This window comes from Aspergillus terreus, genomic scaffold (assembly GCF_000149615.1).
Source record: "Aspergillus terreus NIH2624 scaffold_1 genomic scaffold, whole genome shotgun sequence".
Lineage (NCBI taxonomy): Eukaryota > Fungi > Ascomycota > Eurotiomycetes > Eurotiales > Aspergillaceae > Aspergillus > Aspergillus terreus.
The window spans coordinates 1687034-1713464 of record NT_165972.1 but is presented as its reverse complement, the minus strand read 5'-3'; the positions used below and the strand labels follow the sequence as shown (position 1 = coordinate 1713464).

Sequence of the window (26431 nt, the reverse complement as noted above, 5' to 3'; positions counted from 1 at the left end):
GACAGATGGAAGACCGCCAGCGGCATTGCTTACATTGTGACAAGTTCACGGAAGGTCAGGGAGGAATTGCACAGCAAGGGCTGTAGTTCTGGAGCAAATCAAGGACCATTGAAAATTACCATCTCAGACAATGGTAACCGATGAAGGAAATGAGTGAAGAAAAGGAATGAAGAGAGTGGAGAGTACGATGGAGGACGCAGCAGCTGCGGGAGATCTTATTGCGGATTGACGAACTGACGTACGTCTCTCGGCAGGTGTTCTCGGCCGGCGCTGTGGCTTGTTGCCGCTTATCCCGACCGGGAAATCCCCCGCGCCACAATGCACGTGACAACGCTCCTCTCCTCTCCTCTCCGCGGGCGCGTTCCGAAAGGGTCGAAGTCCAAACAATGCGGTAAACAAGTCGAAACCCACCTCAACAAACGCCCGTTTTCCACGGAGTTCGCGCGGCCTACACACTGCATGCAGCTGTCATTACCATTGGAAACTTATTGTCGGTACTTTACTCCCAGATGAGCTGCATTTTCCTCCTATAATGGCGCAAGAAATGGAGACATTCGCAGCCCGGTTGGCTAGCTTCGACCTAGTATTGAATCCAGGGAAGCGAAGGTCATCGAGCACCAAATCTGCGAAAAAAATCGCCTGGCCTCATCGCAAACCTTCACCCGCTGAGGTATGTTACGATGGTGTCTAACAGCTTGTAATGAACACCATTAACAAGCAACCTGACAGCTCGCTCACGCCGGTTTCTTCTACAATCCCTACGAAACGAACCCGGATAATACAACATGCTTTATGTGCCAAAGAGCCCTGGATGGATGGGAAGAGGAGGACAACCCGATAACGGAACATCTAAAGCATGCAAAGGACTGTGGCTGGGCCGTCATGATGGACATCCAACAGCACAGCTCGAACCCTGCTGAAATCGATGATCCAACAAGCGATAGGGTCCGAGAAGCGCGTCTGGCGACGTTCGGTACTAATTGGCCCCACGATGGGAAGCGAGGTTGGGTGTGCGATTCAGAGAAGGTAATGGCAATACACTGCTATAAGATACCCACTCCCTGGGACCTGTTGCTAAGGCGATTATCACTTTGTTTAGATGGTCGATGGTGGATGGTATTTCTGTCCCACTGAAGAGAGCAATGATCTCGCAAGCTGCGCGTACTGCAAATTATCCCTCGATGGATGGGAACCTCAAGATGATCCTTTGTAAGTTCATCACCGGTCGCTACTTCCTAACGACCCCGATTGACTTTATTCCAGTGATGAACATTATCGACGCTCACCAGACTGCTCCTTCTTCGTTTTCGCTCAAGCCCCCGGGAAGAAAGGAAAAGCGAAAGGCTCCCGATCAAAAAGAGGTCGTCCTTCGAAGGCGTCGTCGCGTGTGTCCACCCAATCGACTGCCTCCGAGGCCCAGATTTCCGATATGGAAGATGTGATGGACCAGGACATCGCGTCCCAGGCGTCCACTAAAACGAAAGGAAAGAAAAAGTCCTCGAAGTCCAAATCAAAAACGTCGAAGTCGAAGAAGGAAGATTTGGTGGAAACAGGGAGTCAAATGGATGTTGACGAACCTGAGCTGGTCCCACAAGAACCACCCAAGCCGAGACGCGGCCGTGGAAAGAAGAGGACTAGTGACGATATGGAGCAGGAAGAGCGAAATATTCGTGATGCTTCCGAGCAGCCGGAACGACCATCAAAGAAGAGGGTTAACAAAACGCGTAACAGCTCTCAGCAGCGTGGACAAGGCTACGAGAGCGTAGCAGAATCGCAACAGGATGAGAGCATTCTGCAGCAAGAGGCCCAGAAAAGCCGCGCACCACCTAAGAAGAGAGGCCGTAAACCTTCCAGTGCTTCTACCTCGAGAGCAGCTTCGGTCTCTCACGTGCCACGGGACTCGGAGATTGATGCAGCCTTGGAGGCCGAACTGAACGTGGATGAGATGGAGCCTGTCGAAGTCAAAACAAAGTCAGAGCCGAAAAAGAAATCGACGTCGACAAAATCTAAATCTAAGAAGAAACAGAAGGCCACACCAGAGCCAGAACCAATGGATGCCATGGATGACCCTCTTGAAGAGATGGCAGATGATATGAACGCCGGGCCTGCAGATGATGAAGTGGACGTTGTGGAGGAGCCAATGCCGAGAAAGCCCTCGAAATCGTCCAAGCGTGGGAAGACAAGGAGCTCCAATAATTCCGATGATGGCCACAAATCGCTGGACTCCACGAAACAGTCAGACGTCGACCAAGTCGAGGATGATGGCGAGAAATCGGAACGTATGTCCGTCGAAGTCGAGACGCAGGAATCCAAGGCAGAAACTGAGCAGGAACTTGCGGAGAATACGATTAAAAAGAGCTCCAAGAAGAAAGCATCCGCGGAGAAAGTCAAGAAGTCCAAGAAAGCAGCAAAGACCGCTCCGGAGCCCAGCGCTGTGGAGGAGCAGCCTGAAGAGCACGCAGAGCAAGAAATTGTCGTGGAGGATGATGTTATGAGGGGGCAAGATGAGCCAGAGGATGATCAAGATGACAAACGAGAGTCCCATCGTCGCCGGTCTTCTAAAGTGCCTCCAAAGACGGCAAAAAGGCTCAGCGACATACCCCCGGAGAAACTATATGCACGGTCTCTTGCAAGCTCCCGCAACTCGGACGTCCACGGTGTGATGGATGAGGCAAATGAAACACGGGAGCAAGATCATGAAGCTGTGTCACCCCTGCCTTCGGCATCCAAGAGTACGCCATCGTTGTCTCCCCAATCGTCCGATGCGGAGAACCAGCCTCCTTCCATGAAGCCTGCTCCACGTCCCCATGTGGCCTCGCCTTCCAAGCGGCAACCAGTCCGAATTCCGCTGGCGCCTAGTACACCCTCTCCGTCGAAGCGCAATGCAAACGGAGGGATCAGTACCTCCCATCCTTGGAAACCTATCGACATCGACGAGTTGATTCTGGCCAACTCCAGCGACCCTGAGAATCTTGATTTCAGCTCAGCGCTGAACAGCATCAAGGGAGATCTGAGCAGTCCCGAAAAGAAGATGAGTGTCGAGGAATGGATAGCATGGAACGCCAAGAACGGTGAAGAACGACTCAAACGCGAATGCGAAAGGTTGGTTGGCCAATTTGAGCGAGAAGGAGCCCGCGCCATGCGCGTGCTTGAGGGAATCGAATGCATTGACTGAAGGAGTCGTTATCAGTATTTTGCTTGCTAAGGGGCGTTCGGATGGTCGGACAAGGGCAGTTTGGGTATAGCATCTATGTCTTGTTTAATGGTATCTTAGATTCGAAATCCACCATCGCCAGATAACAGCGCGATATACAGCTGCAACGCCTTTCTCCAAACCCCACCAAGAAATGCAAATCTGGAAACAAACTGAACGCCAGGGTATCCTGCAATATCTGTTCAACATAAACATGCAACCATTCAAATCCAGCACCATCGTCTAGGCGATGATTCCCAATCGCCCTTCCCAGCTATCTTCTTCCTTGACCCCATTGCCCTTGCGCCGCTTTTCGTTTCTCTTCCGCCTCTTCTCCTCTCGCTCCTTCGCCTCTTGTTCCTCCCGTTCCTTCAATCTGGTACCAAGATCCAGCTGCCACGCGCGCCGCTCCTCTTCTTCCCTCACGCGTTTCTGGTGGGAGAGCATGCGTAACCGCTGGCGGACGTCTTCGACCGTAGCCCGCTCTACCTCGCCACTCTGGCCCGTAGCAATCAAATGCTGCTTGCTATTCAAATGCTCCACTAGTTGCAGGTTGTCCTTGAAGGTCAGGTCACAGTCCGAACAGTAGAAGCCGGCCCCGCGGCCTCGCTTGCCCACCGCCGACCCCGCGGAGACGATGGTGGTCTTTCCCACCATGGACGCGACATCGAGCCGCTGCTTCCGCGAGGTCGTCGCCTCGAGCGAGCTGTAGTCCACTGGGGCATGCCATTTTTTGCCGAGCAGCTTGGCCTCGTACCGGGCTTTAGCTTCTTCCTTGCGCTTGGATTCCTCGTCGGCGGCTTTTTTGGCGTATTCCTCGCGGTCCCAGGTCTTGCGGAAGGCGGTGTCTGAGGAGTTGCTTGCCATGATCGCTGCGCTTGGAGTTGTTTATGGAGTGGCGATGAGGGGGGTATAGTAAGGAGAGTGTACGAGATTAGAGGAGGTGGTTGATTTTGGAGTTTGATATTCGCCGCTGCTTGGAGGCAATAATTCTGTTACGGTAGGCGGTGTGAGGATAGCTGGCAACATCCGGCGTGGAAACCCCAACCAGTTGGCGTTTCACCAAGACGATCACCCCTCCATGTAAGACGGATGATCGATGAGATATCGGGTTTCACATCTTCTCCCATGTGTACGAATGATGCTTGGTACATTAGTGCGTTTCACTCGACGTTGTCCATGTACACCGTGACGAGTCGTCTCTCCGGTGAGGTTACAACGCGTCGATCGATTTCATCACGACTCCACCCACACCTGTCATAAGGACGCAGACAGATGGGATATCTCAGTTCTGGAGGGCAGAGGTTTCAGATCCTGCACTATCTCAACAGATGCCCCTCGTATTCAGCCACGTTGTTCGAATCTGCGGCTGAGCATCGCAACAGAGTCACTCGCAGGCAACAACCTAATTGGCCTCTATATATAGTCCTAAAATGTCCACTGTACGGGGACAATTATACCTCAATATATCATCACAGCCCCACGCAAGTGCTTGAGCCCTTGTCTTCTACATTATCCTATATCTTACTCTACCCTGCACCTCAACCTATAAACACCATCTCGCCTCCCCTACAGACCACCATGGAGGATCCAGTGCCCGCCTCAGAGTCCAAGCACAGCCTCATGGGCCTACCAACAGAGCTCCATCTCCAGATAGCCTCGTACCTCCCCTACCCCGACGCGCTAGCATTGAAGCACACGAGCCGCCATTTCTACTCGTTCGTGTACACGGGCGTCCATCTGAAAGTCGATTGGCTAGTCGAGCGCTTCGAGCTGAAGCTGGAATGTCCGATGGAGAAATGCTCTTTCCGCACCGACGAGGCGTTCTGTAACTGGCGCATTCGCCGGATCATGCAGCGCAGGCGACGCCATCTGGAGTGTCGGCGCCAGAGAGGAGGGTGTCTTGTTATTGGCGGCGAGACGTGTCAGAAGGTCCTGGTGCCGACTTGGTTGAAGGGATCGAGGCGTCGGGAGATGGTTGGGTTTGTTGGGGTTGAAGGTATGTTTTGCCGGCTGGAGTATGTGGATTGAGGGTGAGAGACTGACGATGCTAGTTTTGATACATGGGTTGATCTTTCTATGTGTCAATCTGCTGTGGCATCTTGTGATCAGAGTATCACGGCTTGTCGTGGTGTCATGAATCAGGTGTCATTCTCTATTAATTTACATTGCTATTACGGCATGTGGGTTGATGCAGGCATCAATCACTGCTTGTTTGGATTTCACGTATGAGCGACGCATATATGGTGCTATGTGAAGATATAATGTGTAATTTTCATAACAATCCTGTGTATACAATTAAAGAATCCACTGATCGAATACACCTCCCCACTCCATCGTATCTACCAAGTTCATATCTTCCAGCTCACCCAAGCCATCGATAGTAGCCGGGAAGGCGTCGAAATCAACTTTGCTGGAAGCGCCGGGATCCCGCGGCTCAAGGACCTCATCAAGAATAATGGACAGCACTTTACTCGCTCGCGCAAACAGTTCATGATTCGCAATGTTAGGGCGAGAGATAGACTCCAAATGTGAAATGAGCACGCTGAGGTTTCGAATCAGAAGAGACCTGGACCCTTTATACGGCATCGGATGCCCCGTTCGGGCTTCTTTCTGGAGAGCTTTTATTAGGACCCCTGCGCTAGGGAATCCATATAGAAGGATCTGCGTCTGTCAGTCTTCTGCAGGGCAAACTTTCCGCGATTAGAGTACTTACGACCCAAGTGAAATCACGTTGTATGTCGATCATGTGCTGGTGGTGCGTGCCAAAAACCAGAACGGTAGACAGGAGAGTCGCACTCACATCCAGAAGGGGAGCCTGAGCCTCTGGGTCCCGCTGAACAAGCAATCTCTGAACAAGAAAGTCATTGTGTAGATACATGAGATACGATACAACAAGAAAAAGGCGTGTTGCGAAAGAGAGGCTCTCGTCCCAATTTGACGTGTAGCGTAAGTGGGCGGGTAGTGCGTCCCACGTCTGATGACATCGACGAGACACGTCTCTGATGGTGATAATTAGGCCATCTGTCTGGTGATGGGAACAGGAGCAGCTCACCTCAGTTGATCCGCAGTCTCTTCCTTGGAACTCTGGAGGGACAGTTCCAAGATCTCCTCACGGAACGTGCTGATCAGAAACCGCAGGCGAATCCAGGCCGATCGCTGGAAACGCCCATGCAAGTTCCATCCGTTGCTATCCAGGGACTGCGAAGCTAGCGCTATTTGCGCGTTGCTTGATAGTGCTTCATCCCCGATGTCCAAAGGAAGCCTGCAATCCGAATGTCTCTGTGTGATCCGGGGTGGTCGGCCAAGGAATGTAGCAATGCTTTTGTCTAGCTGATACGCAGCTGCAAACAGTCTTCGTCGGGATTCCACCAAGAATGGAGGGAGGTCGGAAGATTGGTGAGAATCTCGGTGAAGTCCAAGCTCAAACATGTGGGTGGATAGCTCTCCCAGTCTGTGCCATTTTGTTGAACCTGTTACAATGGGTCAGTTATGGACATAATACTTTACTCTCAGGGTTCTGCTCGGCTGGATGCTTACTGTAGTCCCCATAGACAACTGTGGATAAGATGACATTCTCGTATAACACCCAAATCGTCAGGTCATTGACCGGGGTGAGGATTTTGCATATTTGAAGTATAGTATCACTGGCCAATAGCATTCTTTTGGCAAAAAGCGATCGGTACTCCAGTAAGTTCCTGGGCGACGATTTATCCTGGGTCAGACAGAACATGTTCGCTATCCCAGCTAGAGAGTAAATCAAGGCGACCGTTTCTAGGCGCAGATTTGGTCCCGTGAAAAGCTCGTGAAAGTCGCGTCCTTCTATTGTCGGTTGTATATCAAACTGTTGGATGGTGTTCTCAAGTATCCACGTAATCTCTGTCTCTGAAAACCCTTTGCGTAGGCTGTGATCGGCCTTTACCTGTGCCAACGAATTGAGCACCAGAGGTTTAGGAATGACCGCCGCCTCGCTGATAGCGTAGTACTCCTGGATTAAACTATCCATAAAAGACAGCTCTTGCAGATAGCCAAGGACCCGTCTCATTTCCCCTATCTGGTGGGAAGATAGACAAGAGGGAAAGGTGTTCCTGTTCATCTTACAAAGCTCATATTTGTCGTTTGGACTGGAAACCAGACCTTGATCTTCTTCAAACGCGGCAACGAAACTTGTTGGTCCTAGATACCCTGTCGGACGATCTGCAGTTGAAATGTACAACTCTTCCTGCTCTGGTGTGAGATCATGGGCATCAGATGCCGCTGCAGCGGGGGAGAATGTTCGTGAACGAACTGAGCTCCTGGAGTTGATGAGTACAGTCCGAAACTCCACGACGCTATAGTGTACACACCGAGAAGTTGAAAGACTGGCTAGCTTTGCGGGGATCTTCTTTTTCCGCTGATACTTTGGTCAGGGGTGCTGGGTGATAGAAACACCTGGCAGCACTACGACGCCTCTGACAGCGGGAGCAGACAGGGACTCGATGATCACAGCGGACCTTGTCCTTGCGACAGGGCTCGCATGAAGCCAACTTTCCATTGCGACGTCTGGAATTCATACCGAGATCAATATGGAGAATAATATCACGCAGAGTCCCATCATGTCGCAGAAGGGTGAAGTAGATTTAGGGCTTATCGGTGTTCGGAGTTGAATGCGGAGTTCGCGATAAGCGGGGATGGCGAGACTCGAGCTATGCTATCCTTGCTCCTCATGACTAAGGTCTATACATAACCATAATGACGTAGAAATCAGTATGTGGTAGATGGAACTGCCGCGACCAGGAACGTCAGGAAGTACCTGGTTCCGGTGATCAACAGACAATGTTACGTGGGGAAATTGTTGACGGCCGCAAAGGGCCTGACGTCACCGCTACGCCAGACCACCAGCTCCGAGTATATATGAACGCAACACTCAACGTTCTTTCCAACGCAACTCTCTCATTTCCTGCTACCATTTCACCTCGATTGAGTGCATTCAATCTCAGTCCGCACATCCCACAATGTCTTCCACAATCAACACCAGCACCGGCAACCAGTCCGTCGACCCCTACAAGTCCAAGAGCGCTGAAGACCCTCCTCTGGAGCAGAAGATCGAGGATCTAGTTGACTTCATCTCCGAAACAAAATATGGCATGCTGACCACGAAGATGTCCGACTCGGACCTGTTGACATCGAGATGCATGGCGTTAGCCGGCAAGGTAATAACGCTTTCCCTCTCATTCTATGTGGCGTAACAGGAGCTTACATTCAACTTTAGGAACACGGCGGCATTGACCTCATCTTCCACACCAATCTTTTCGCAGGCAAAACCCTCGATCTGTCCGTGCATCCGCAAGAAACCAACATGTCCTTCCTGGACCAAGTGACCGGCTCCTGGGCGTCCATCTCCGGCACGGCACATATCATCGCTGATCAGGAAACGGTTCAGAAGTATTACACGCCGACCCTTGCGGCTTGGCTGGGTGACCTGGGCGACGGAGTACATGACGGCGGCCCGACCGATCCTCGCATCGGTGTGATCAGGCTCGAAGCCAAGCTGGCGACATACTCCCTCGCTCGACGGGGCATGTTCGGTAGAGCGGTGGAGACTATCAAGAGCGCTGCAAAGGGAGATGTCGCGGTCGTTAACAGCATCCGGGAGTTGAGTACGGAAGAGTTGGCCGAATGTGAGTTTCTGCGCGATATCCTTGATGCACGATTTACTGACTTATACAGGGCGCCGCAGCCATAAATAATGGATTAATCCTTGGGCATACTCAGATACTTATAAGCATAGCATGTTTGTTTTATAGGTCATATCAAAATGAGTCTCTGAACTAATTCGTTTATATAAATCCTGAACACCATGCACCACTAGGAAATCGCAAGTGATGTCGAGTAGGCTGAAGAAATCACGTCCATACATATCATACAGTCATTATCCGGGTATCTTTCGCAAATAAAGAAAATTAACCAATCCCACGGAAGTCCAGCTCGTAATCGAGAGCCACTAGATCTATAAGGAGTCAGTACGATTCGGGCGATGTAAAGCACCAAACTTACCAGTCTTAGGGGCATGCGCGCGGGCGTCCGTCCGTTGTGTAAGAGCATCGCAACATTCTTGTTTGGCGTAGCTTGGAGCTTACGATAAGCCTCTCGGATGTGTCTCGGCTCGACGGGCGTCCGTCCTTCCTCGGGCGGATCGAAGAGACCAGTCTCGCGCTTGCGCTTTTTCGTATTCTCGCCGGCGCCATTCTCGGCTCCCCCGCGACGGTTCTTCTCGCGGTCCTCACGCTCCTTGACCTTGAGAGCCTCCTCTGTCAAGGTTTGAACGATTTCGAAGGTAAGAAATCCGAGGATGTCCACGATGTCGTCGTTAGGCTTCGATTCCGTCACAATACCAAAACCGGCCCATTCCCGGAAACGCTTGCTTTTGCGATAGGTAAAGGACGCCTGGCGACATTCAGACCAGAAGACGTATTCTTCCTTGGTCATGTTTTTGGTGCGCTCGTCCGCCGCCGCAAGACGCTGGAGCGTCGCATAGTTCTGTTCTTCCTCCTCTTCGTCTTCTTCGTCTTCCCGTTCCGGGACCTGCACCGAATAGAAACTGTTCACGTCCCACGCTAGACCGACGCGGGCCCTCTTGTTCTTGGGCTTTGACGCAACATCCTGCGGTCCGGCCACGACGCCGCCAGCGATAGGGTCGTCGGCGCCGGCAAAGTCGGCCGCGTCCGCGCCTCCCTTGTCGTCGGAGTCCTTCACGTTCTTACGAACGTCTTTCCAAGAAAGAAAGGTCTTCAACCGTGAGACTTTGGCTTTGTCATGCCGAATCAGGAAAATCAAGTCATCAGTTGAAATGGAGCGGACTCCACGACGAGTCGCTAGCTGCGTGCTGCGGACGAGCTACAGAGAGGTCAGTGGCGTTGTACAGGGGTTTGCAAAGTGGGAGACATACAATTTCCACGACCTGTTGGCGGACGATTTCTTCAATCAAGGTAGTAGTCTCAACAGAAGGCTCGGCAGTCTCTCCAGAGACGAACATCATCTATAAAAGTCAGTACAAGGATAAGCCATGACATTTCATGATACTTTGGGTCGAGATGGGGGCTATCGGTTTGCAGAATAGACACCGGAGACAGAATAGACTTGGGATGTAAAACATGGCAAATACAATGGACAGATCCAAACAATGATAAGGCAGAAAAAGCATGTTGCTTGATATCAAGTGGTTGAACAGACATGTAACAGGCGGGCATGGAAATGCCATGGAAAACAAACAAAAACATTTCTTGATCTAAGAAATATAGCAGCAAGAAGCTTAACCACAATATATAATAACGTGAATATAGGCTTACCTGCTGGATCTCCTGCCGATACTTGGGTGCGCGATCAGATGACATCTTGCGAAGAATAGCGATATGACATCCCGGTGTGAGAGACAAGCAGAAAGTGAAGTTCAAGCTGCAATGAGAGGACCAATGTCGGATAGAAGGGACAACGAGTGACGCTCAGCTGAGATGGCTGATCGAAAGGTTGCGAATAGATGATGCTGAAGTCCAATGAAAGGGCCCGTCCCGTGACCTCCCTGTCTGCGGATCTTCAGATTCTCCGATCTTCCGTGCGCTTGCCCGCATTGGTGGGGCAATGATGGAAACTTTTTGAATGCTTCAGTCCTTGATACAGTTGCCATTGAACAGCTCTTCTTATTCTTCAAAAGCCATAATGCTGTACCTTGTGGGGCTGGGTCTCGCCGATGAGACCGACATCACGGTCAAGGGCCTGGAAGTGGTCAAAAAGGCCGAGCGCGTCTATCTCGAAGCCTATACAAGCATCCTGCTCGTTGATAAGGAGAAGCTAGTGAGTGTCTTCTCGCAGTCCAAACCATAGCTCTATAGCGCTGGTATCCCGCAATAGATTGGTTCTTACTAAAACGTAAATTGATTCAGTAGGAAGCTTTCTATGGCCGTCCAGTGATCGTAGCAGACCGAGAACTCGTAGAGAGTGGCAGCGATGATATCCTGGCCGGCGCAGACAAGACAGATGTCGCATTTCTCGTTGTCGGCGATCCCTTCGGGTATGTTCCTACATTGCGCAGTCTTTCTGCTCTTTCACGTCCGGACATGAGTCTCACAGACGATTAGCGCAACCACACACACGGATCTAGTCCTCCGCGCCCGCGAACTGGGCATCGAGTCGAAAGTCATCCCGAACGCATCGATCATGTCCGGAATTGGATGCACAGGCTTGCAGCTGTATAACTTTGGACAGACAGTGAGCATGGTGTTCTTCACGGAGAACTGGAAGCCCTCGTCCTACTATGACCGCGTGAAGGAAAACGTTCAACTGGGTCTTCATACTCTGGTGCTGGTAGATATCAAGGTCAAAGAGCCGTCCCTCGAGAGCATGGCGCGCGGACGCATTGTCTATGAGCCCCCCGCGTTTCATGACCGTCGCACAATGCACGAGCCAGATGCTCGAGACCGAGGAGGAACGCAAGGAGGGTGTCTACGGACCAGACAGCCTTGCCGTTGGCGCTGCGAGGGTCGGAGCTGCCGACCAGAAGCTCGTCGCTGGAACGTTGAAGGAATTGTCGGAAGTTGATATGGGCCCGCCGCTGCACAGTGTTGTGCTCCTCGGAAAGAAGGCTCACGATCTTGAAAGGGATTATATTCGCCAGTTCGCTGTGGATCAGGCGACCTTCGATGCCAGCTGGCAGAAGGGAGGTTACGGAACGATGCAATGATGTGCTCTGAGGAGGAAATCTTTATGACTATAAAATCACATGTGATGGAGTGGACCCGAACGCCATGAAATCTGAAACACTGCGCTCCGAAGACTCCAAAAGGTATAAGAACAAAAGGCTATGCCAAGTAAACTCAAACATTACTTCATATGTCAAATGTCAACCGCTTCGCCGGGCAAAGAGTCGCGATAACTTTTCGGGTAAAAACGTCTATATCGTTCATAGAATTAGCGTGATCCTTCAACATAGGTACCAGGCACCAATAATCAAAAGAACTCACCGTAGGAGTCGAGGGTTGTTGCTGCTCACTGCCATCCTCGCTCTCATACTCATCCTCGTCCATGAGACTTTCGTCCTCCTCCTCCTCCTCCTCAACCTGGGGGAAAGATCTATCCGGATCCCCATTATACACAATCCACCAGCCAATCTTCTCGCCCGCAGCGTATTTATCTCGGAATTCCGTCAACGCATCCATGGCATCTTGATCCAGGCCAGATTTCTTCACGAGCTCCTCAGCATCCAGGCCGAGGGACATTCCGGCCGATGTCATATCGGGCATTGTCAGGACTTTGCCCGCAACATATGCAAACGGTTTGCTCACAGCCGTTTCGCTGGTGGTATCATCGGGATCGTATTGTTCGATGAATCGCAGATCGGGGAGGCGGGAGACAATGCCGGGCTCGGTCTTTTTCAAGGAGTCGAGCATGAGCTGGTGGGTGACCGGTTGCTGGAGGTATTCGGCCGTAGCGTCCTCCAGGTTATGGAGGACGATGTACACTCGGATGCCTGTGAAGCCGGCACGCGGCCACCGAAAGCCGTAAAGCATGTAGACCGGCATTGGAACGCACGGATGGCTAGACCGGGGATCGTTGTTGGCGCTCGATATGGTGCGGGACGTTGTGAGGGTGCGGTAGCCCGAGTTTTGTGTACACTGTCATGTTATGAGCTTTGTCAGGAGGCTGCTGCGCCCATGGTGTTCAACGGACGAGGAGTGGCAGAAAGTTGATCAGTATCGCGATGAGTCGTGTGGAGATGGTCTTGGCGCAGCCGTTGAAGGCCCAACGTTTCGTTGTCAATCTATCGACTTCGACGAAGATGCAGGGCTACCCGTAGGACTTAGGTAGTGGCCAAGTTTCCATCGTAGTCTACTCCGGAGTAAATTATAGTTTCAACTTAGATTTTCCTTAGACCTTCCATGACCTCTGTTGTACCTTTTTTGGAAAGCCTGCACGGTCCAGGCGGTCAACATCGGCAATATCGCAATCCGGTATCTGGATCATCTCATCACGACGGCGGAGGCTCCGGAGTGAACCCCAGCCGGACGCATCCCGACCACATTGAATTCCACACAGCGTGCCATCGAGCTCTCCAGACGGGATGGTCCTATCATTTATTCTCGTGCAGAACCGCCAGTGAGTGCAGCTGTCGAGCTCAATTCAGCCCAATTCGATGCTCATACTGGACCAGGGGTAAGACGCGGCTTGCCAAATGGTATGCGCCTTACAGTGTAAGTCTCCACAGGCCCCTCGAGGAATTGCAACTAGATGGTAACGTGCTGTGCTACAGGATGAGGAAAAAGTGAAGCTCAAGGGCGAGGTTGGTTATACTCGGACTCGTCGCGATTCTGCCGGTTCTTGATCATTGACCCGAGATGGATAGGTCCATCGCCTCGTTGCACCGCGAGACCAGAAGTATCAGTCGAACTTTGTCGAATTCAAACGCAGCACAAAGATTGTCTACCGGAGATATGCGGGGTTGTTCTTCTGCGCCTGCGTCGATACGACGGATAACGAGCTGGCCTACCTCGAAGCCATCCATTTCTTCGTCGAGGTCCTGGATCAGTTTTTCGGAAATGTGTGCGAGCTGGATCTAGTGTTCAATTTCTATAAGGTTCGTGGGGATTTGTTTGGCAGACTGTCCGGGGCGGACAGGTGCTCGGGGGTGGATCTATCAGAACCGCACAAGGACACATAAGCTGATGAGAACCTGCGCAGGTCTATGCGATCCTCGACGAAGTGTTTCTTGCGGGAGAAATCGAAGAGACAAGTAAACAGGTTGTGCTCACGCGACTCGAGCACTTGGACAAGCTGGAGTGAGAGTTTTAGGAAGAAGCCAAGGGCGACAGACATGTTCCATTGCTGGCTATCATGATTGCATTAGAGAGACCACTGGTTATGGTCCAGGCACGGAGTTCAGGGTTGTCCCTACGGTGGGTTGTCATATAATTGTTTGGGCACGATGATAGTGAGGAAACTGTATGCCTATAGGGCGGTTTGTATCTAGTTTCGACGCGTTAATACCCCAGAATCAGTTATTTTAGCCCTTAAACCACGGGTCTAGAAGCAGCAAGTAATTGTCTTTAAATCCCTCCAGTCGTAGGACGAGAGAGCGCAGCCTTTAGTCAGACAAAGCCAGACAAGAGGTGATGTGCCACTGACGGTACTTGGGGTGGCCCATCGGCATGTGGTATAGAGATGGATGGCTGCCTAAAGCCTCAACAGCCGAAATCATTGCCGTGATGCTTCGACAAGACTGCAGCCCTCCGGATCACCCACTGCACCTAGCACGCAATGAGAATTAAGCTTAGATAGCATCCAAACGTTAAAAGTAGTTTGTTTTAAGGTCCGGGACCCGTTGAAGGGTTCGAGGTTATACCGGAGTGGACATAGTCGCAGTGAGGTGATCGATGACTGCGATTGCGAGCATATAACAACATCTCTTGGCAACACCCCTTTAAAAGGACGGCTGCCTCCGTTGCACAGATTCTTCCTTTGTATTTTCTTGTAGTATTATTTTAGAGACAAACTCATTTTCTTTCTATTTTTGATGCCATTTTCCTTGTTACTTTCTACCTATGAAGTCCATGGTGATGGTTGACCCTCGTCACCCAGTCAGCAGCACCACCCGACCTCACCGCACGTCCTCCCTCTTCCCTCCTACTCCATACTACTACTGCTACTGCTGCTGATCTACCGTCGCCTCAACCCCCTACTCACCCTTCTCGAGAACACATCCCACATGATTCCCGCTCGAAAAATGGCGCATGCTCATCAATCGAATAAATTCCCTTTTTTGTCCCGATACAACACCGTACAAGTGAATACATACGAATACTCACTGCTTCACGATTGACTGATCAACAAACACCGCTACTTTCTCGAACACGGTCCTCGTCCCCTGTTCCACATCCTGAACCGACAGCGGAAGACCCTGGCCCGTAGCAACGAAACGGCAACAGTGCGAAGATCGTCATAAGAGTACGAGCGTTTCATTACTCCAACGAGCAGGTCTCCAATTTTCCGTCCGTGATATGCCCGTCTTGGCATTTGAGAGGCTTTGATGACACGATTTATCCGGAACACTGAGTCGATCACCGCCGGCGCACGACGGGCTGAAGTCAGGGATTACGATTGCTATCTCATTAGTTGATTGCCGGTGATAAACTTTGGTTCGAGGAAGGGTTATCGTGGTGCATCCATCAATCAATCTCCATGGTTATTGTTGAGGATGCGGCCAAGCGGAGACCGGAAATGAGTTACCACGCCCGTTCCTTGCCACCGATGGTTAGACCGGCCAGCTGCCGTGGTACTGCAAGCGGAGATCATCGCCAAAGTTACGGGCGGGTAGCAGCCCATGATAGGGTGATGGGACCTGATAACTTTAACGCGGCACATTCGTCATGGCTGAACCAGATGTTTACAGATGTCTACAGGTGTATCGAGAGACCACTAGGGAGGAGAGCCATCAACGGAGTCTCAACCAAGTCCTTCTCTGTCAAGAACAGACGCCTCACACCTCCTGATAACGACTAGTACTTTAACCAGAATGGCCTGGTTCTCGAACGAGTGTGTGGGGACCGGGAGCACGGGGCTAAGGCCGAGGTCGCTTGGTCCTCCGTCGCCTGGAGTGGGCAAGTGGACAGACTACGGCACTAGCGATAGTGTTATTTGCCTCGAATATTCGGGTATTGTTCGAGACGCAACAGATCGACTATCGTCCGACATGATGTGATCCCCGTGGCGGGAGATTTCCCTGCTTGAATCCGATACGATTGCAACAATGATATCGACTGGGCAACAACCCTGACGATCAGGATCAATCATCACCCAAAAGAGTTATCTTGACAAGGAGCAAAACGGAGGCATAAAAAAGAAAATTGACACAAACTTGGGATAAAATAGGATATGTGGAGATGCGTTTCATAATCGGCACTCCTGAACGCCGTGCTTCTGGAGCAGACGTCTGGAGACGAGGTACGCGTCACTTTCCGCGGGGAGCGCCAATCAGCAAGGACAGTCGCACGGTTTGGCCTCACAGGGCTTCCAGACCAGAAGCACCGCCCAATCCACGAATCCAACAACGCGGCCGATCAATAGGTTTGCCCACGGTCGGTCTTGGCATTCCACCCTTGCAACCCATTCAGCGTGTCCTGCGCGGCTCCATTCAATTTCCTGCCCCGCCAGTCCGCTACTTGCCATCTCCTTCTAACTACTAGGCGAAATACCGTCGGAGCCACACGCCTTCTAGTGGCTGTGAGGGAACCAGAGAACCATCCCCCTGACAATCAGTACCTCTGGTTTCGACAAGGAAGCGTCAGCCAGTGACGTCGTCTTTTTTTATTTTCGTTTACACTTGATTATGCTTGAAATGTTGAAACAAAAATTCTCAAGGAGGAGGGAAAAGGTCCCAACGGTATGTAAAGGGGGACAGTAAGCAAGTCAACCGTTTAATTACCTACTGACTTCCTAGGTAGGTATTACTTTGAAGAATGGGGGATCCTTTCCAGGACCGTGACAGTCAATATCCCGCATCTTCATAGGTACTACGACAACAACAGAACCCACCTGCCGGACCGGTAGCACATCTGGAACCAAGGGTTGTTGTTCTCCGCGTACATGTGAGTTGCCACTTCGGGCTCGGTCGCCAGTTGAGGATTCTCGAGTTTATTATGGTTATCATTGTCATTTCCGAATTTTATTTTACTTTTCTTTTTTAATTACACATTTTTCTATTTTTTTACCTTGATTCTCAACTCCCTCATTACCCTCTTGGGTAGGGATTCGTCCTCCACCGCCTCTCGTTTAGGAATGGAAATTGTTATTGCGCAGGTACCGTACGTACCACTCTGTACTGGGTTTTACATGGCGTTCCCCCCTGGTGGCAGCCCCCGTAACTGACTTATCTACTTCGATCCCAGGGCCTAAATTGGTTACTATATTTTCTTGATCGACCCTCAATCCGTCTCTTTTTAATCTCCTCGACGCCTGCCCACTTTTTCCCTTTCCACTCAATCTCCTTTTCTACCCAGGAGTCTTTCTTATTTCTTATCACGGTCTTGTCGGACAATCCTTTCCTTCGTTTCCCAGTCTTTCACCGGTTACCTCGCCAGACTCTCGTTACAAGGGACAGACCGTTCCTTCGATTCACCCCATTGCATCGAACTGCGCATCGCAACTAGTATTCGCAGTAGACCACTGTCCTAATACGACATCATGTCTTTGATTCACGCCGATAACCTCCCACCCCAGCCGGTGACGGACATCTTCACCAACGACACATGCATTGATAGACGAAAGTGCCACCGCACCGTGCCCATGAAGGTGCTGGCTCTCGGTGTGGGAAGAACAGGAACGGCTTGTAAGTTGCTTCGCTACTGAGGTGGAAGGGGATGTCTGATGGCTGACTACTGCGGAATAGCCCTTCGCATTGCGCTGGAGCGTCTGGGATATGTCAAGTGCTACCACATGATGTCCGCCAGTATGGAGAACCCTCCGGACTGCCTCATGTGGCACGATGCCCTCTGCGCCAAGTACGATGGCGTTGGTGAATTCGGCCGCAAGGAATGGGACCAGCTACTCGGAGAGTGCCAGGTAGGACGACACGGAACCCAAAAATCGCCGAAGGGAGTTGGGGACTAACGCTGTACCAGGCTGTGTGTGACTGGCCCGCCTGTGCCTTTGCGAAGGAGCTGATCGAGGCCTACCCCAACGCGAAGGTCATTCTGACCACCCGCGATGTGGATTCGTGGCATGCGTAGGTTTTCCCCCTGAATCTAGCCCCGCTACAAAGATGGCCGGCTAACCTGGACGTGCCACAGTTCCGTCATGAAGACCGTGCATTGGCGTGTGTCTGACCCGGAGCACCGCTTTGTTTCCAACTTCAGCTGGGCTGCCGGCATGTACTACCCCATGCTGAACAAGTTCTTCGAGACCTTCTTCCGCGGGGACTTCCCCAACAAGGGCAAGCAGGTGTACCTGGACCACGTCGAGGAAGTCCGCAGCCTGGTGCCCCCCGAGCGCCTGCTGGAGTACAAGATCAGCGATGGCTGGGGCCCTCTTTGCGAGTTCCTCGGCGAGGAAGTTCCCGACACCCCCTTCCCCCGTGGCAACGACATGGCCGACTTCTTCAAGCGTTGCCGTGGCCGCAACCGCCGCCAGATGCTGAACGCCGCCCTGCAGGCCTTCACCATGGGTGGTGCGCTCATTGCAACCGGATTCGCCGCTACCATGGCCTTCAAGCGGTTCTCTCGGTAAAAAGCTTTTGATTTTCCGGTGTTTGCGCGCTGGGCGCCACTCACTTCATTCTTGGTTTCTTGTTCACTTTTCCTTTTCTTTTCTGATTTTGTAATTGGAAGTTTGGCTCCGTGTGTTTCCCTTTTCTTTACCCACTAGCGAGCAATCCCGTCAAAGGGTTATATATAATATCCATGATTTTGGCCACGAGATTACCTGTTTGATACATGAATTACAGTTGTGATACTGACACGAGACGTGATACGGGCGGTAGAGTTTGGAGTCGCGATGGTTGGGGTTGTGGTTCCTCTTGGCTACATGGGAACACAGCCAACGGAGTACTCATTCAGGTTGTTCTTTGTAGTTGTTTTGTTGTTGCCTGGCGAAGGGGCTGTATGAAGCAGATTCCAAGAATCATGCATATCTCTTCATCCAATTGCTCCTGTGTCCTCTCAGCCCTGTTTTCTTGGCATGCAAGAGGGGCAAGAGGCCGCAGGGATGGTCAACAATAACAAGACCAAATGTAGATGCTGCGGCTGCGGGTTGGCCGCCGCCGGAAGGGGGCGCTTAAGGCCGCCCGTTATGATTACTCTCCAGAGTCGGTCAGAACTACGGTGGACAAACATTATCTAGTTGGCCAAGACATGTTGCTACAGAGAGTTGGGGGTGAGGGACCGTTGGACTTGGCAGTGGAGAGGCGATGAGAGGCGGCTGTAGCCTCCGCAGTGGCTGCATTGGAATCGCAAACGAGGAGAGTAACGGGTGTTTGTAAGATGGAAGCTGAATGGCTGGGTTGATGATGTTCGCCTGACGCAGGGAGGAGCACAGGGGTGTTTCCATTGATAGAAATGTTGCCATAGATAGAACTGAGTAACCGATTGCAGGTGGTTACACTGAGCGAATGCGATGAAGGCCACGCTCTTTGGTTTATATTACTGTGGACCGATGCATGTTGCTGGCGGCGAGTCATGCTGCTGCCCTATGCAACTAAAGCACGAAGGATGATGGAGCGTCTTGGAGTCTTGGCTCTGACAGGGCTGGATATACGTAGTACTATTCGGTTCGGACGGATCTATCTCAGACATCTCACATGACATGACCAGATAGATCTCACCGAAAAGACATGTAGAACGGATATCTCGGCCAGAATACCTACAAGGATCTGACGGGTACGGCAGGTCGTCCGCCTTATTGCACAACATACTGCAGTTCGGGAGGCTATCATCAGTCGGGTGAAACCCACCGTTCACAGGGTACCACTACCTTATGTACAACATGGTAATCTGCATACACTGTACGGCGATAACCGGGGTTAAGTAATTGGCCATGACCGGTGAATAATAAGGTACTACTAAACACAAGGAAGGTTCGAGCGCAAGCGATGCGCCAGGAGAAAGACGGCTCTTCCCATCATCCATGACGTGGCGGCCCTCCTCCCTGGCGCCCCCGCTAAACCGCTCGTGGCATCGGCTATCGGCATTACTGGTTCATACCGCCGGTACCAGACCCGCTCGGGGATAAACGTACGGTTTGGGAAATGAGACTATCTCCTGTACGTACTCGTACTCCTAACCGACTGCCTCTGCATTACGTAGGTAGGTCTACGTAGGCCTGCGTGGCTGGAATGTCTTTCATATTGCCGATGTATAGTATGTGGGTTGCATTCGGTCTCCTACTATCTGTTCAGGGACTGCTAGGTGATTCAATAATAATAACAGGAGTACGGAGTAGACATTATGATGATAGTCCCATGGATACTTTAGTCTCAGAAGTTTATCCTCCCCGTATCCACTGCGGCCACGGGCTGTCCCAAAGCTTGCAAGTTTCGGAAGAAATACGAGCGAGTCTCGTTCTGTACATTTCCAGTTAGTTATGAATATTCATTCAATCTCAAGATCAGGACGGCAAGGAAACATGACACGTATAATATCATATGCTTAGAATGGCCATGTGCCAGTATGTAGAGAACAGGCTGTACTTATGTAGAATTAGAATTAGATACGACTCATTGAGCATTTATCCGGCAGTGGATCGACTCGACCTATCGCCCCCGCGTGCATCCACGAATGGCCGCCACCAAGACTACTGGTCCACTGCCACTATCATCCATCATGACGGGCTTCTTCTCCAGGAGAGAACACCTCCTCTGCTGATCACTACCTGACCGTTCCCCTTCCCCTTTCCTCCGGTGCCACCTTGCACGCTTTTCTTGCTGGGTTTCTGGAGGCTTTCTTGGCCGGGCGTTTTCTCGACCTCCTCCCCCAGCCATTGATTCTTTTTCCCGTTTCGCTGTTGTGAGACAAAGTGATGTGAAGGATCCATGATCGCCTCTACTCTCACTGGCATATCCTCCCGGGGATCCGCTTCGTCTGGCGCCCTCCGCATCCTCGCCGCTTTGCTGGCTGTTCTGCTCTGCAGTCTGCAAGGAGCTGTCGCGGAGGTTGATTCGGTCTTCCGATCCGTATGTGCTCCCGTTTCATCCTCGATGTTTCCCAAAATTCCCGAGCTAAGTAATCGCCCCGTGCGACGGACCTGCAGCGACCCGACCTATATCCCCCGGTCTTCACGTTAGAACACAGCGTTCCCGAAAAGCTTACTCCCGGATACATCTTCCTCGGCCCTTACGAAGCGGCCAACGCAGGTCCATACATCTACGATAATGAAGGAGTGCGTGCTTCCTGTCCCTCGTCGCGCGCGCGCTCGGCTGACGTCGACCCCAGAACTTAGTATGGAGCGGCTGGGGCAACTCCGGTCCGGGGAATGCCCATGGCATGCATGTATGCAAGTACAAGGGGAAGGACCACCTCTGCTTCTTCCAGGGAATCCAGCAGAACGGGTACTGTCGCGGCCATGGAGTCATCATGGACGATCGCTATCGCATCGTCAAGACCGTCACTCCCGGCGGTGGCATGGCTTCCAGCGACATGCACGAGTTCATGCCCATCAACGACGGCAAGACCGCGCTGATGACCGTCTACCAGCAACGACAGTTCGACATGAGCCTCTGGAACGTCAAGACCGGCATGGGCTGGCTGATGGAGAGCATCTTCCAGGAGGTTGACGTCGAAACCAACGAGGTCCTGTTCGAATGGAAGTCGCTCGACCACGTCGACCCGTCCGCCAGCTACACCTACCCGCACCACACCGACACCTCGGGCACCGGCTTGGAGCCGCGCTCGCCGTGGGACTACTTCCACATTAACTCCATCGACAAGAACGCGCACGGCGACTACCTGATCTCGTCGCGCCACACGTGCGCCATCTACAAGATCTCAGGCGTAGACGGGTCGATCATCTGGCAGCTCCACGGGGCGAAGCCGTCCTTCAAGAACATCAACTTCAGCTTCTCCCAGCAGCACGATGCGCGATGGCTGCACGAGAACGGCACCCACACGCTGCTGTCGCTATACAATAACGGCTACAACGGCTTCAACCGGACGCACGCGTACTCGTCCGGCATGATCATCCTCATCGACCATGTGGCGGGCACGGCGACCCAGCTGCACGACTACGCGCCGCCCGGCAAGGACATGATCAGCTCCAGTCAGGGCAACATGCAGGTGCTGCCGAACCGCCACGTGTTCATGGGCTGGGGCAACAACGCTTATGTGTCAGAGCACGATGCGAACGGCGAGCTACTACTCTGGGGCTACATCGACAAGGGCAGTATCATGAACTACCGCGCCCAGAAGTTCAAGTGGGATGCCACGCCCACGGACGTACCGGCCTTGTGGACGTATGCGCGGACGACAGATCCGCAATCGTCGACGACCTTCTACGTCAGCTGGAACGGGGCCACGCGCGTGCGCTACTGGCGGTTCTACGGGGCCTGGAACAACACAGGGCCGTACAGTGTGCTCGATGAGGTGCCCAAGAAGGGGTTCGAGACGGTCTATACGTGGCCGCACTTCTACCAGTGGACGTACGCTGAAGCCGTCGACCTCGAGGGGAAGGTGCTGGCCAAGTCGCGGAACAAGTTTACCTTTACGCCGTCGCCGGAGCTGCAGGGCTACTGTACCGACCAAGGGTGCGAGAACGCTGTGGCGTACGGTCTCCCTGGCGAAGCCGAGGCGGAACCGTTTATCCCTCCGCCGGGCATCAACACGGTGCCGTGGATTGACCCTGAGCATCCAGAGGCACACTTTGACTGGGGACAGGTGGGCGGCCCGGAGACGGCGCTGGAGAGTGCGACGGGGGCGTTGGAGGACGCGTATCATACCGGCTGGGTGGCGCCCGTCGCGGGGGCGATTGTGGCGGTGATCGGGGTTTACGTGGTGCTGCGGCTGTACCGGCGGCATCAGCGTCACCGTCGACATGCGGACGAGTCGGCGGGACCGTTGAATGGGATGAACGGACGCAAACAGTCGATGTCGGCGGACGATGACCGGCCGTGGTGGTCCTGGCGGCGGTGGAGAGAGGGATCTGAGACACAGCCGCATTACTTTCCGCTGACAGAGCCGAGTCATGCACGACCGAGTGGGGAAGAACGATGAATCGGGTACATTGTAGTATGTATATAGTTTGCTATGAATAATATATAGATTGTTGACGACTTTGCATACCTGGTAGAGGCTATCGCCGAGACCTAAAGCCGATCGGGATTACGCACGGTACGTTACGCCGACGAAGGCTGGGCAGAACCGCGTGGTCTGTTCGGTTCCTTTTTTTAGAGCGTTCGATCTGACGACGTCCGTTTCAAGCGCGCCTCAGGTCTGCGACGTGCATGATGCTGCAGAACACGTACTACTCCATTAGTACTCTTGGTCAGCGGCATGGATATACGTAAGTGATCGGACTTGTACTTGGTCTGGATATTTTTATTATTATTTTACGATGTCCCTAGTTTAGTCTCATGTACTTGAGTTGATTTACTTTTGACGGAACTGGAAACGTTTCAAAGGTGCCATGGATACCAATAGGAGCGTTACGCACCCAGTCGCGTGGGAAGTAGATTAAATCCTCCGCGTAGAATGAACTGAAAGGAGGAAAATTGAAGGAAGCGCTCGGGCTGCCAAGACGCCAGGACGGCCGACGGGGCCACTAAGCCGGGCGGGTGGAGTCAGGCGTCGCAAGCCATGCAGTGCCGATCGAAATGCCCTAGTACGGAGTACAGTTCAATACCGTACCGTATCACCCATACGATACATACCTACCAGACTACCTGCCGTTTACTCCCCGATGTACTCCAAATAATGTACCTCCTGTCACTCTCTCACTCCGTCTACATCTTCTAACCCTCTACAACTCTCCTCCGTACCCTGTAACCATCCCCTCCCCTCCTCTCTTCTCTTCTCTCCCTCTCCCTTCCCCTCTCCTCCTCTTATCCTTCCTATCTACCCGATCGACGTAGGCCGAGCTCGGTGCCCATCCGCATTCCTGTGGATATTTCTCCGCCCTCGATGCCTGTTCCCAAATCGGCGTCTCAGGGAACCAACCATCAATCCTTTTCGGGCTCCTCTTCCACCGTCACGCCCTCGACGATTGCTCCTGTTCCCTCCGAAACTCCCTCCGCCTCTTCCTCCGCCGTCCCTCTGCCCAAGAAGAATCGGAATGCCCGTCACTCCCGGGCGACTTCTTGGACATCCGGTCACGATCAAGGCGGCGAACCCTCAACCTCCGAGTTCCCCTCGTCCCAGCAGCGGCGTCGGCGAGAATCCAACCTCTCCTTAGACGACGTCTCGGAGGGCTCGTCCGGACGCTACGACTACGACGACGACGACGCCCACGACCCCACGGCCAAAATGGCCCTCCGCAACACCTCCTTCGAACACCACGGGCACGTCCGCAGTCGCTCCCAGAGTCAACCCATGATTGCGCCCATGGGCGAGCGGGAGATCGCGTCGGCACGGCCGCACCGGCCCGCCCCCGTCACCTGGATGTCTCTACCCCGGAAGAAACAGCTGGCGCTCCTCGGGCTCTGTCGCGTCTTCGATTTCCTGCAGATCGCCTCCTTGCAGGCGTACATGTTCTACCAGCTGAAGTCCTTCGACGAGACGCTGTCCGACTCTGACGTGTCCACCCAGGCCGGTATCCTCCAGGGTGCCTTCACCGCGGCCCAGTTCGCGACCGCCATCCCCTGGGGTCGTGTCGCCGATGCCGAATGGGGCGGACGGAAGTTCGTCCTCTTAGTCGGTCTGTTGGGGACCGCCGCCTCGTGTATCGGCGTCGCCTTCTCCACGTCATTCGCGCAGGCCGTGTTCTGGCGTTCTTTTGGCGGCGCCATCAACGGCACGGTGGGCATCATCCGGACCATGATTGCTGAGAACGTCAAGGAAAAGAAGTATCACTCTCGAGCGTTTTTGATTCTCCCTATTGGTTTCAATATTGCGTCATTATTTGGCCCTGGTGAGTGGTGACTACCCGTTTCCTGACACCTGTACAGAAACTAACAGCTACAGTGATGGGCGGCATGCTGTCCGATCCGGTCAAGGCCTACCCCCGCCTGTTCGGTCCCAATTCCTCTTTTGGCGGCGAGCACGGGGTCGAATGGCTCATGCACTATCCCTACGCATTGCCTATGTTGGCAAATGCCATCTTCCTCTCGTTCGCTGCGTTCTGTGTGGGTCTGGGGCTGGAAGAGACCCTGGACGCTTGTAAGGGCAAGCCTGGTCTGGGAATCTTCACGATGAGACTCTTCGCCCGCGCTATTCGTGCGCTGGTCCCTTCGTCGTCTCCTCTCTACCAGAGACTGCCATTCGCGGACTACGAAGAGGAGGGGCCGTTGTTGCGCCACCATGTCAACGAGAGCTACGAGCTCGAAGAGAAGGCCGCCAAACCGACGCGACACGCCCGCATCTTGCCCTTCCGGAGACTGTGGACCAAGAATGTCCTGTGCACGCTGTTGGCCCAGGCTTTCTTTGACTTCCAAATGGGGTAGGTGTCTTGTCCGTGCGCATAGATGACACATCAACTAATTGTCCCAGTGCCTTCAACAACCTGTGGTTGCTGTTCCTGTCGACCCCTCGCTATGATCCCAACGACCCAGCGAGTCCCGCGCGCAATTTGCCTTTTATCTTCACGGGTGGCCTGGGCATGCTGCCGCAGAGCGTTGGATTCGCCACGGCCATCCTAGGAGTGATTGGCATGCTCCTGCAGTTTACCATCTACCCCACGATCAACGGACGACTGGGCACGGCCAAGAGCTACCAGTACTTCCTCACCCTCTTCCCGCTGGCCTACGCATTTGCGCCGTACATTGCCCTCGCACCATCCAGCACACCGCCCCCCGGACAGGCCAATGGCTTCTGGGTGTGGTTCTCCATCATTGTCGTCCTGTTCCTGCAGGTCACAGCGCGAACCTTCACGCTGCCGACCTCGATCATTCTGCTCAACAACTGCTCGCCCCACCCCTCGGTGCTGGGGACAATCCACGGCATCGGTCAGTCGGTCTCCTCGGCGTTTCGGACCATTGGCCCAATCTTCTCGGGTGCGTGGTATGGCACCGGTCTGGAGATGGGCGTGGTCGGCTTTGCGTGGTGGCTGATCGCGCTTGTGTCGGTGTTTGGCTGCGTCGCCGCCATCTTCGTCTACGAAGGATCGGGTCACGAGATTTTCCTCCCCGGAGAGGAAGAAGAATTTCACTGATGTCCGTTTACCATAGCCTTTTCCTTATTCTTCTTTTTACATGATATCTTTCGGCCCTACCCTTCTCGATGTCTGATTCTTCATCTACCTGCATTTTGTTATATATTGATGGCTTCGTTGTACTGTACATACGGGTGGACACATGCATAGTCGGTGTCCGGTTTGCTCATACTGTTTGATATTACTTGCTCGCGGGTCTGTGATTACGAGCCGTGCTTGGTCGATACCTTTTGGACGGGTTGGAAGTGTAACGCAGCCGTTACTTGGACCGGTTTAGAATAGACATGATACATAATAGACAATCGTCTGCGCATCGCTTGACGTCGTAAGCTTGGATGATCGTAAGTCGTACTCATAGGAACCCACACCATGCACTACTTGCGCAACGCCGCAAACCGCCGCGTCAACTCATCCACCTCGGGTATA

General features: G+C 52.9%; 11 protein-coding genes across 11 annotated transcripts; 7 read left to right on the top strand and 4 right to left on the bottom strand.

Moving 5' to 3' along the window:
* Positions 1–532: 532 nt before the first annotated feature.
* On the top strand, positions 533–3175 carry ATEG_00608 (uncharacterized protein; the record flags this gene model as incomplete). The annotated part of the gene is made up of 4 exons (XM_001210694.1): positions 533–670; positions 730–1026; positions 1100–1209; positions 1264–3175. The coding sequence occupies 4 exons, from the start codon at positions 533–535 to the stop codon at positions 3173–3175; spliced, it is 2457 nt and encodes an 818-aa protein (XP_001210694.1).
* Positions 3176–3723: 548 nt separating this feature from the next.
* ATEG_00607 (U4/U6-U5 snRNP complex subunit SNU23) lies at positions 3724–4060 on the bottom strand (the record flags this gene model as incomplete). Its single annotated transcript, XM_001210693.1, has 2 exons — positions 3724–3735; positions 3848–4060. The coding sequence occupies 2 exons, from the start codon at positions 4058–4060 to the stop codon at positions 3724–3726; spliced, it is 225 nt and encodes a 74-aa protein (XP_001210693.1).
* A 714-nt stretch (positions 4061–4774) lies between these two features.
* On the top strand, positions 4775–5333 carry ATEG_00606 (F-box protein; the record flags this gene model as incomplete). The annotated part of the gene is made up of 2 exons (XM_001210692.1): positions 4775–5192; positions 5248–5333. 2 exons carry the CDS (start codon positions 4775–4777, stop codon positions 5331–5333), a joined length of 504 nt encoding a protein of 167 aa, XP_001210692.1.
* Positions 5334–6244: 911 nt separating this feature from the next.
* Positions 6245–7238, bottom strand: ATEG_00605 (fungal specific transcription factor domain-containing protein; the record flags this gene model as incomplete). Its single annotated transcript, XM_001210691.1, has 2 exons — positions 6245–6666; positions 6734–7238. The coding sequence occupies 2 exons, from the start codon at positions 7236–7238 to the stop codon at positions 6245–6247; spliced, it is 927 nt and encodes a 308-aa protein (XP_001210691.1).
* Positions 7239–8187: 949 nt separating this feature from the next.
* Positions 8188–8922, top strand: ATEG_00604 (blue light-inducible protein Bli-3; the record flags this gene model as incomplete). The annotated part of the gene is made up of 3 exons (XM_001210690.1): positions 8188–8385; positions 8445–8853; positions 8903–8922. 3 exons carry the CDS (start codon positions 8188–8190, stop codon positions 8920–8922), a joined length of 627 nt encoding a protein of 208 aa, XP_001210690.1.
* A 254-nt stretch (positions 8923–9176) lies between these two features.
* On the bottom strand, positions 9177–10376 carry ATEG_00603 (transcriptional regulator SPT3; the record flags this gene model as incomplete). Its single annotated transcript, XM_001210689.1, has 4 exons — positions 9177–9182; positions 9230–10069; positions 10122–10211; positions 10338–10376. 4 exons carry the CDS (start codon positions 10374–10376, stop codon positions 9177–9179), a joined length of 975 nt encoding a protein of 324 aa, XP_001210689.1.
* Positions 10377–10888: 512 nt separating this feature from the next.
* Positions 10889–11767, top strand: dph5 (diphthine synthase; the record flags this gene model as incomplete). The annotated part of the gene is made up of 3 exons (XM_001210688.1): positions 10889–11023; positions 11116–11240; positions 11308–11767. The coding sequence occupies 3 exons, from the start codon at positions 10889–10891 to the stop codon at positions 11765–11767; spliced, it is 720 nt and encodes a 239-aa protein (XP_001210688.1).
* Positions 11768–12068: 301 nt separating this feature from the next.
* Positions 12069–12735, bottom strand: ATEG_00601 (uncharacterized protein; the record flags this gene model as incomplete). The annotated part of the gene is made up of 2 exons (XM_001210687.1): positions 12069–12119; positions 12190–12735. The coding sequence occupies 2 exons, from the start codon at positions 12733–12735 to the stop codon at positions 12069–12071; spliced, it is 597 nt and encodes a 198-aa protein (XP_001210687.1).
* A 551-nt stretch (positions 12736–13286) lies between these two features.
* On the top strand, positions 13287–14005 carry ATEG_00600 (AP-2 complex subunit sigma; the record flags this gene model as incomplete). Its single annotated transcript, XM_001210686.1, has 5 exons — positions 13287–13321; positions 13377–13416; positions 13476–13505; positions 13569–13799; positions 13904–14005. The coding sequence occupies 5 exons, from the start codon at positions 13287–13289 to the stop codon at positions 14003–14005; spliced, it is 438 nt and encodes a 145-aa protein (XP_001210686.1).
* A 3396-nt stretch (positions 14006–17401) lies between these two features.
* Positions 17402–18442, top strand: ATEG_00599 (sulfotransferase family protein; the record flags this gene model as incomplete). The annotated part of the gene is made up of 4 exons (XM_001210685.1): positions 17402–17546; positions 17607–17779; positions 17839–17942; positions 18007–18442. The coding sequence occupies 4 exons, from the start codon at positions 17402–17404 to the stop codon at positions 18440–18442; spliced, it is 858 nt and encodes a 285-aa protein (XP_001210685.1).
* Positions 18443–21282: 2840 nt separating this feature from the next.
* ATEG_00598 (uncharacterized protein) lies at positions 21283–26005 on the top strand (the record flags this gene model as incomplete). Its single annotated transcript, XM_001210684.1, has 6 exons — positions 21283–22677; positions 22963–22986; positions 23157–23203; positions 23772–24766; positions 24820–25294; positions 25345–26005. 6 exons carry the CDS (start codon positions 21283–21285, stop codon positions 26003–26005), a joined length of 3597 nt encoding a protein of 1198 aa, XP_001210684.1.
* Between the last annotated feature and the right edge of the window lie 426 nt (positions 26006–26431).